The 9964-nt window shown below is 45.7% G+C and overlaps 3 protein-coding genes across 3 annotated transcripts in view; 1 reads left to right on the top strand and 2 right to left on the bottom strand.

Annotated features, from left to right (window-relative positions):
- Positions 1 to 298: 298 nt before the first annotated feature.
- CHCHD1 (coiled-coil-helix-coiled-coil-helix domain containing 1) lies at positions 299 to 1559 on the bottom strand. Its single transcript, XM_007095670.2, has 3 exons — positions 1407 to 1559; positions 1165 to 1283; positions 299 to 600 (listed from the first exon to the last, which is right to left on the bottom strand). Exons 1-3 carry the CDS (start codon positions 1528 to 1530, stop codon positions 487 to 489), a joined length of 357 nt encoding a protein of 118 aa, XP_007095732.1. The 5' UTR covers positions 1531 to 1559; the 3' UTR covers positions 299 to 486.
- Positions 1560 to 6241: 4682 nt separating this feature from the next.
- FUT11 (fucosyltransferase 11) lies at positions 6242 to 9803 on the bottom strand. Its single transcript, XM_042960044.1, has 3 exons — positions 9061 to 9803; positions 8316 to 8941; positions 6242 to 6707 (listed from the first exon to the last, which is right to left on the bottom strand). Exons 1-3 carry the CDS (start codon positions 9766 to 9768, stop codon positions 6560 to 6562), a joined length of 1482 nt encoding a protein of 493 aa, XP_042815978.1. The 5' UTR covers positions 9769 to 9803; the 3' UTR covers positions 6242 to 6559.
- The window catches only part of SYNPO2L (synaptopodin 2 like), a 40968-nt gene continuing 40683 nt past the window's right edge, over positions 9680 to 9964 (top strand). Inside the window, exon 1 of the transcript XR_006208986.1 lies at positions 9680 to 9943. The gene's annotated coding sequence lies outside the window, so the exon portion shown is untranslated. The remainder of the gene's footprint in view (positions 9944 to 9964) is intronic.

Here is a 9964-nt window from a genome sequence, read left to right as displayed (position 1 = left end):
TTCATCAGTTTGTGAACTTCTGATTATTCTGTGAGCATTTTGCAGGGACTATTTTGCACAAAATGGGTAGTCACTAAATACAGATGATACCGGAAAACTCTGCATATAGGCAGACTTGAACATCCTTATTGCATCCAAAGGCAAGGGCACTAAATGGTGTAAGGACTTCAAAGGCAGACCAAGATGAAAGTTTTTATCCTGCTCCTCGGGCAAATCAAGAAGCAAAGAACTTCCAGAATCTAGGGAAGGATACAGAGTTCAAGTATGGAGGGAGAACCTAATCTACAACAAAGGCCAATTTATCTTCAGAGGATTTTATTTCAAAATAAAGCATAACTTCCACCATGACAATGATTCCAAAGGATGAAAAAGTGTCTTGCCTCCTTTCACCCTGCAAATAGTGCATGGCAGTGCAAACGTTTCCAAAACACCTACACATAGTTCTCAGTAGCTAACAGTCCAGTCATAGAAAATGCTTCTTCATTTTCAACTGACATGAGATTTGTTAGGAAACCTCTGTAACAATTTATTCAGTTTCTTGGGGGATAAACCCCCAGATTCTCCCAACGTGTCATGGATTGATCTCATCTTTCGCGCTGCCTGAAAAGACAGAACAAAAACAAAAATGACAGCTCTTAAGTTTGTCCTGACCTAGGCCAACAGTTCTCACAATACCACAAAGCACACTAATACATTAACCAGCCTGGAAATAGCTGTGTCATCTTCCCAGTCCCCTTTCAACAAAGGGACTTGAGATCTACAGATGACTGTATGACCTGAAGCTACCATGCCAGCTAGCAATTAATTCTAGGTTAAAATCCAAACAACCTGCCTTTCACTATCTATCTTTAGTTCTATTTCAGACAATAATACCTATTTGAGCAGCACGTTAAATTTTACCAAGTGATTTTTTCCCATGTAATTTCCCTTTATGTAATACAAAATTCTGTAAGGTATTAATATTAACCTTATTTTACAACTGGTATAGCTAAAGCTTAGAGCAGTGAAACAAATCGCTCAAGATCACAATGCCTTCAAAACCATAACCTTTTCCACTTGGGCGTTAGTGAAATCGCTCCCACAACTTTCCTTGCCTTGTATAATTGCTTGTATCCCCCCACCCCCATTCTCTCCCAAGATGACACCCTAAGAGCCTTCTGTCACCTCGGCCCTCGAAGCACAATCGAAGAATTCCTTGATCTCTTTTCTGCACGCTTCGTCGCGGAATTCATTCTGCTTCCAACATGCCATCATCACCGACATTTCTGTGATACAAGTCGCCTCTGGAGGAGCAGAACGGGAAGACCCTCAGTCACCCTTACCTTATCTTGTAGCCCTCCCACCCAGCCGCCCCGTTCATCCCTCGGACTTCTGCTCTGGGAGCCTCCTTGGCTCCAACTGCTCACCGCCTCTCTCCCGGCGTCGTTCTCCGACACGATTAGCTAGGATGAGCGGCTTGTTGGGCTTCAGTATAGGTTTCCGTGGGTTTCCCAGCCGCGCTAGCCGACCCCGCAGGCTGGGCGTCGCCATTACGCACCGAGCTCCCGGCAGGCTCTGCGTCACCGTGCGTGACCCTGCGTGACCCCTAAGAGCTCGACGAGGCTTGGCGCGCAGCCTGCGGAAAGCTCGGCTGCCTGCGTGCTTGCTTTTCTTCGCCTCGTAACCCGGCTGCTGGGTTCGGGCACCGGTCGTTCAAGACCTGTGTGCAGGTTGGGAGGAGAGTCTTTGGGGCTCGTGTGCTGACCTAGGCCGCTCCGGGCCCTGAAGTCTGAGGGCGGTCTTAGTCCGGAAACATCCAAGAAAGGGCCCGATAAATGGACACTCAATTATCGTGGTAGCTGGCCGAACTCGAGGGTGATTGACAAAAGCAAGGGCAGAGGATGGGACCGAATCAAAATATGAGACCTTAAGATGTTAGGCTGGGACAGACTATTATTATGTTTTTAATAAGTCTTCAAGAACTGTTGGATTTTACTACCTTTAAAACCACCCCGAAGCCATAAAGAAAAATTATGCTCATATAAACAGTAGCGACCACTTACATATCGTTTCTTCTTTGTAATGATCTCACTGGGTAGGGTGAAGTTTAAGCGCTTTGGCGTTCATTGTCTAATTTAAGACTCTTTCCAATCCTGTGAAGATACTTGGTGGTATCATTCCTATTATTAGACTTGGCTCTTCAGTTGTGATGCCTAGGTTCATCAGACTTGGCTCTAAGTGACTTTTAGGTGTTTACAAAAGGCACTTTAGGGGCACCTGGGTGGCCCAGTTGGTTAACCCTCTGACTTCATGATCTCAGGTCATGATCTCATGGCTGGTGGGTTCCAGCCCCGTATTGGGCTGGAGCCTGCTTCAAATTCTGCCTCTCTCAAAAATAAATGAAACATTCAAAAAGAAACAAACAACTCAGTTCAAAGATGTGCCAAGGATTCTCAAGGCATTTATAACAACTTCAAGAAATGTTTCTGGTAACGGAAGCATAACTTGAGCAAGCTTTTAGTTCATAAGATGACTACTTTGGAGGAGCAATATGTATTTGGTTGTGTAAAATTTAGTGTGCTAAAATCATTTATCACAGACGTTTAATCTTCCCATTGATCTCTGCATGACTGGTTCTTCTTCTGTTCTCAGTTCCTGTCAGAGAGGCCTTCCCTGACTTCCCATATCTCTCCATTATCAAGCTGTTTTATTTTCCTCATAGCACATATCACAGTCTGAATTAACTTGTTCATTTAATGTGTGTTTATGGCCTCACTTACCACCGACACCCATTTAAAATGTAAGTGCCATGAGAGACAGGACCTTGTCTTACTGAATTCCTAGTACCTAGAATAGTGATAATAAATATTTGTTAAGTGAACAAGTGTTTCACATATTTTTCCAAGTCTCCAAGTGTATCATACTCAGCCCAGAAATATAATCAAGCAGCAGACACTGTTTAAAAAGAAGCCATTTATTATACAAAATGAAACCTGAGATTATAGGATATTGCAACACATGGAGTAATAAAGGCATCAGCCCCATGCTCCACCCCCAGTCCAATAAAACAGATTCCTAATCAAGCACTTCTACCACCAATAACCCCAAGCCTGCTGCGGTTGACAGAGCAAACTGAGCCCCAAACCAGAGAAAATTCACATTGTTTGCTTTCTCTTCATATTGGTTCTGCTTGCTCTTGTGGAAATGTAGCACCTGGCTCATCTTGCTCTTTTACGAATACTTTTATGGTAATAGGATTAAAGGAGAACGTCTAAAAAGCCCTGTCCACAAAGCAGGCCTGAGTCTCCAGCCACAACCATTCACAAACAATTGGCCCATTTTGTACATAAAAGTGCTAAAGGAATGCCAACCTGAACTGGTGTAATTAGGAGAAGTAAGGATGATTCTACATTTTGCATAACCATCACTTACCCTTTTTATTGCACATAAACTTGAGTCCTAACCTTAGTTTGCATTTGAGTAATGTGTATTTTGCACTATAAATCAGCACCTGCATTTAAGTAGATTGGAAGTTTAGGGGCACCTGGGTGGCTCAGTCGGTTGAGTGCCCGACTTCAGTGCAGGTCATGATCTCACGACCCATTGGTTTGAGCCCCACATCAGACTCTGTGCTGATACCTCAGAGCCTGGAGCCTGCTTCATATTCTGTCTTCCTCTCTCTCTCTGCCCTTCCCCAACTCACACTCTGTCTGTCTCTTAAAAATGAATAAACGTTAAAAACAAAAACAAAAACTACTCCAAAAAAAAATAGATTTCAAGTTTAGAAATCAGAGTCCTGAATTTGACTTCTTTTTGTGGGTCTACATTATACCCAATTTTAATAGTATATTTGAAGGTCTATCTTCCCCTCTTGTGCTTTTCTGCAAAAGCCCAAACAGGTTAAGCAAACTTTCCATGCTGTTGTGAGGGTATTTTTTACTAAAAAATAAAATGAAAATAGAACCATTATGACCGTGAAATCCAGTCTAAATTAGAGCTCTCCTTGGCCACATCCTTAGATGTCACAATATTAAGTGTGGGACCCTAGTTGTTGAAGCACCTTACATACATAAACACACACACACACATCTGGTTGTAAATTAGTGTATGTATGTGTATATATATAAGTACATATACATATTAATTTATAGATACACTGATAAGCTATAGAACTTCTTTAGTGATAATTCATTAATACTACACATTACAACCAGAGTAGCTCTAAGGTCCAAGGTATTTCTTGTTCCACTGGCCCTGAAAAACCTAATGGTCTCCCTGCCCTTTAAGCTTTATTTTCAAGCCACAGCAATATAAAGGTTTGGCTATATCCCCAAATCTGCCTAACAGCTTTTTAATGAACCAGCCACTTGTGGTGGCTAACTCTTGCCTCACCTCTCAGCCCCTTGACATCAAGGGCAAGTAAATGTTATAAAAAATACAATTCCAAAGAACCATAATACAACCCACCAGGAGTTTTGCTTCACCACCAACATAAGTCTTGCCTCACCTCTCAGCCCCTTGAGTTTAGGTATGTTCCATCAAAATGTAGTCTCACTAAGTACTATAAAGTTGAACAGAAGGATATCAGTAATAGAATGAGTCAAGTTGGAATATTCATCCCACAGGAACTGAAAAGTGTTCCATAGTATGAAGTAATTATTACAACTATTGCTGGGCTGTTTTTTCCAACGTAATTTTCATGACTCTATGGAGGAAATAGGACTTTTGTAGCATTTAAAAATAATAAAATATAGGGGCACCTGGGTGGCTCAGTCGGTTAAGCAGCCGACTCCAGCTCAGGTTATGATCTCTTGGTCTGTGGGTTCAAGCCCCATATCGGGCTCTGTGCTGACAGCTCAGATCCTGGAGCCCGCTTCGGATTCTGTGTCTCCCTCTCTCTGCCCCTCCCCCACTTGCACTCTGTCTCTGTCTCTCAAAAATGAATAAACGTTAAAAAAAATTTTTTTTTAAATAATAAAATATAGAGAAGAGTTCATTAGGCAGACAGAAAAGACCAAAGACCTATAAAAACCTGCAGTTTGATTCACCCTGGTCTATTTTAACATTTAAAAATCATTTAGGGGCGCCTGGGTGGCTCAGTCGGTTAAGCGACGGACTTCAGCTCAGGTCACGATCTCACAGTTGGTGAGTTCAAGCCCTACATCAGGCTCTGTGCTGACAGCTCAGAGCCTAGAGCCCGGTTCAGATTCTGTGTCTCCCTCTCTCTCTCTGCCCCTCCCCTGCTCATGCTCTGTCTCAAAAATAAATAAAAACATTTAAAAAATCATTTAAATATTAAATTTGTTTTTCTGCCATCATTTCCAGCCATAGTCTCTATCTCTAACCTAAAATAGAGCAGGACAATTCATTAAATTGACATATATATTAACCATCGGATCTTTCTGTTCATGAGATGAGAAAGAATTACAGTTATTCCCTAAAAAAGAAGCAAACCAGCAGTAAGCAAAGCTGTCAAAAATCTACAGCCAGTTTAATGTAGAGGAGAATGAATGTGGGGATGGTGGCATCTTCGTCAGATTACGGAAAACCAGGAAAGAAAAAACCATTAAAACAATTTTTTTTAATGTTTACTTTTGAGAAAGAGAAAGACAGAGCGTTAGCAGGGAGGGGCAGAGAGAAAGGAAGACACAGAAACTGATACAGGCTTCAGGCTCCAAGCTGTCAGCACAAAGCCTGACATGGGGCTCAAACTCATGAACTACAAGATCATGACCTGAACCAAAAAAAGTTAAAAAGTTTGACATCAAGAGCAAGTAAATGATATAAAAAATGCAATTCCAAAGAACCGTAACACAACCCACCAGGAGTTTTGCTTCACCACCAATGTAACCATTTATAAAGCAGGAGATGAAAAGAGATTAGGAAAGGTATCGAATAGGTGCGCCTGGGTGGCTCAGTCAGTTGAGTGTCTGACTTCGGCTCTGGTGGTGATCTTGCAGTTCATGGCTTCGAGCTCTACTTTGGGCTCTGCACTGACGATGCAGAGCCTGCTTAGGATTCTCTCTCTCTCTCTCTCTCTCTCTCTCTCCTCTCTCTCTGCCCCTCCCTGACTTGTGCTTTCTCTCTCAAAGTAAATTTTTTTTAATGTAAAAAAAATAAATAAAGGAAAGGTACTGAATAATAAAGAGTTTAAAGAAGAGCACGGAAATTTTAAGACCCTACTAAACGTGGTCCATTTTACCTCATTCTTAAGCCAAGTACCAAGGTGTTGTTCCAATCACAGTTAAGAGGATGAAATGGCTAGAGAAAGATGCAATTCTTTAAAGATTCTGTTGGATCAGCACTTTAAAACAAGTGGGTGTTTCAGGCTTCTGTTTTCCATTAATCCAAGAACTAGAGGCCTCCATCTCTCATTGAGGAGAGGCCCTAATACCACAAACTGAGACACTGGATACACATCATTAGGGTAAAATATCAGTGGATATAACTGGAATTCCTTGAACTCATAATAAGACAGTGTTCGTTAAGGGATATGCAGTAGATGCCCCTCATGTCCCATGGTAGAATAAGGACTTCCATCTCCTTAACTCTACCAATTTAAAGGCTCTTGCAAGGATAATTACAGATTTTGGTTCCTTTTCATGAAGATCTCATGTAGGTAGTCCCAAAATTTCCTCTGCTTTGTCTCATTGTTGTGGATCATGGCAGTGAGAGCTTCCCCCTGGTCCAGACCTTGCCAATAATCTTGCAGCCACATCTCCTTCCAGCTGAAACATCAAAATGGGAGTTGGATTATGGAACCTCTGCACAGCTACAAGTACTGCCTTCTGAAATTTTAAGCAGGTATAGCAGTCTCTGGCTAAGACAGGGCTCTGCTTTGAAGGAAAGGGAATGTGAAGTAAATCTAGTAGTCTAGTAATAGTACAGGTGACAGCTGCAAACACAAATCTATCACACATCCCACCCCCAATGAGTTAAACTTCCTGACTTGCCCGTTCCTGGTTCCCAAATGTGGTGGGAGTTTAGAAGAAGGCAGGGCAGTGGGGCAGACTATGGAACCAAGTAGTCTAATATTCAGATGGTTACCTTATAAGCTGCAATTTCAATAATCAAAATGAAGGTGCAGTGCTATCCAAAGTCTAGATAAAACACATTTTCTTTTTTTTAACGTTTTACACTTTTTTTCCTAGTAAATCATAATATGTTCAGCATAAACTAGAAACAAATTATTTGATGGAAGACTCCATTCCCAGAATCAAACTGTGGCAGCAGTATATATAAACAGCCCTCTGCTGCCATCCACTGTGCAAGTTAGTCTCTGCAGGCCATTCTAGCAGTCTTGCTTTATTAAGCTTAATATCTTTTATCACCTCTCCCCAAACAGGTGTGGTTTGCTGCAAGTGGCTTCAGCATTTTCCCACCCCACCTCCCGTGCTGACCTTGTTTCCCACCGCACCACTTTCTGCCACCTACTGCAGTAGCTTCCTCACTTCTCTTCCAATCCACACTGCCCAGCAGTGTTTATTCTATCTATCGAAAACATTCCTTCCATTCTGTTTGGGGTGAACATATAATTTATCACCCAAATCAGGGTACTTCTAGGAGTGAAAGGAGGTACTATATGGGGCGCCTGGATGACTCAGTCAGTTAAGTGTCTGACTTCAGCTCAGGTCATGATCTCACGGCTCATGGCTCATGAGTTCAAGCCCTGCGTCGGACTCTTGTGCTGACAGCTCAGAGCCTGGAGCCTGCTTTGGATCCTTTCTCTGGACCTCCCTCACTCACACTCTGTGTCTCTCTCCCTCAAGAATAAATAAACATTAAAAAAAAATTAAAGAGTGAAAGGAGGTACTATTAATAATTGTGCCAGGTTAATAGATACAAACCCTACTGCAGACAAACCTCCCTCAAAATACCCATCCATGTATTGCTCATCCCCAACCCCAACATTTCAAAGGTGCTAAATAAACAGCTGAGTTGGTTTTCGAGACAGTCCAACTCCTAAGCCTGGTATTCAGGCTATGTATAGCCTGGCCCGAGTTTATCTGCCCAACTTTGTCTCTCCCTCATCACTTCCCTAAACAGGCCCCCTCTGCTCTGGTTGAAGCCTTTTTTGAATCACTATTGCAAACACTGCTCACATAAGCTGATTTTCATAGGTTGTTGCCCTGAATTCCACTTTGCATCTTTTCCTGAGCTTTTTCAGGAATTAGACTCTCCCAATTAGACTCTTGACACTTTAAAGGCAGAGTAAGCCCATGTCATAATTTCCCTATACAACAATCCCCTCAGCACCTACTGCTACTTCACTGCCCACAGTGAGCAAGTAAGTAAATCGCTTGATTTGATGGCCACAGGGACCCAGCTATCCTTACCTGTCATTCTCAGGAATCTCTTCCACACTGCCAAATCCAGGTGTGGGCACTGGGCAGTCCATGTGTGAGGGCTGGGCAATGTGAGGCTCAGGGACAGGGATGTCCCCAGGAGAGGCTGCGTGTGCTTTCTCGGCCTCCAGCCGAGCCAGTTCATGGTCACAGACAAAACACTCAAAGCCATTGAGGTAGTTAGGCAGCAAAGGATCATTCACTCCCCACTCCCGATACTTCAGACTATCCAGAAGGAACTGGTTGGTGATGCCCCCAGGTTGTTTGTACGCCAGATATTTCATATATTCCTCATCGTTCCTATCCAGAAAATCAATAAATTCTGCCAGCTTTTGAGGTGACTCAAAGTCATCAATGAGGATGATGGAGTGATTGTTGGGCATCCAGTCCCTCACAGAGGGAGAGCCGCGATACACAGGCACAGCACCAAGATGCATGGGGCGCCACAGCTTCTCTGTCATGTAGTCGTCACAGATGGCATTTTCAAGGGCCAAGTGGAACTTATAGCGAGACAAGAAGGCCAAGAGCTCTGGATCCTCGGTGGTGGCTGTGGCTGTGTCCTGTAACCGCGGAGTGGGCAGCTCCCGATTTTGTAGGCATTTCCCGTAGGAGTCCACCTGTTCGGGGTAGAATACCGCCGTGAAGTGGGTGCGGCGAGCCGACCTGGACACCCGGGGTCCTGGCCTCCGCCCCGCGCGCCCCCCTCAACCCCCAGGCCCGCCCCGGCCCCACCCACCGGGATGTAACGCATCAGCTCGCGCACGTAGCGGTCCCGGTCCGCAGGCACGTCGCAGTGGGACTGCAGATAGAGCAGCGGCGCGTAGCCGCGTCGGCGCCACTCAGCGCGCTCCTGTAGCGGAGGCGCCGCGCGGCGCAGATAAGCGGTCCCGGGCAGCCACTGAAGCGGCAACGGGTAGTCCGAATGGCGGCTGAACGTGGCAGTAAGATTGAAGAGGCGGATGCCCGGCCCGTGGCTCAGCAGGAAGTTGTTGAGGGGCGACTCCTCGTGCAGGAGCGCCCAATTCTGATGCGCCAGGCGCGGCAGCGGCGCCTCGGAGGCTCGAAAGTCAGTGCCGTAGAAGAGCAGCGCGCGCGTCCGCGAGTGCCCTCGCACCCGTCGGTCCCGGGACGCCACGCACGCGCCGCGCGCGCACTCGATGCGCTCTGAGTCGCCCGGGAAGTGGGGAAATAGCCCTGGGCTCCACCACAGCAGCACCGGCAAGTCCACGGCCTCCTCCCTCCCTGGCTGCGAGGGCCCGGGACTGCGCGCCACCCCCACCGCGCCCAGCGCCGAGGGCGGCCGGAAAACTGCACCATCCCACGGCTCTGCCCAGCCCGCCTCTCCGCCTGTCTCCCCCTCAGCCATGGGCCCAGAGCCGCTGACCGCACAAATGCTAAGCACTCCCAGGGCAGCGAGCACAGCCCCGCTGCTGCACGCCGCCATGTCCACTGGCAGTTGCCCCGCTCCCCTCCCGGCAGCATCAGGCCTCCGCCCTGCAGGGAGTAGCGACCTGACGAAGTCCTACGCCCATGGTGCGTGTGGCGCATGCGTAGTTCTGCTCGGCCCACCACTTCCTGGGAAGTGCTAGGCCTAGCAGCAACAAATGGGACGGAAAATGGTAAGTCACAAGTAAAAATGA

This window comes from Panthera tigris, chromosome D2, assembly GCF_018350195.1.
Source record: "Panthera tigris isolate Pti1 chromosome D2, P.tigris_Pti1_mat1.1, whole genome shotgun sequence".
NCBI classification, from domain to species: Eukaryota; Metazoa; Chordata; class Mammalia; order Carnivora; family Felidae; genus Panthera; species Panthera tigris.
The sequence above is the reverse complement of the archived record's forward strand: the minus strand, read 5'-3'. Positions and strand labels throughout refer to the sequence as shown.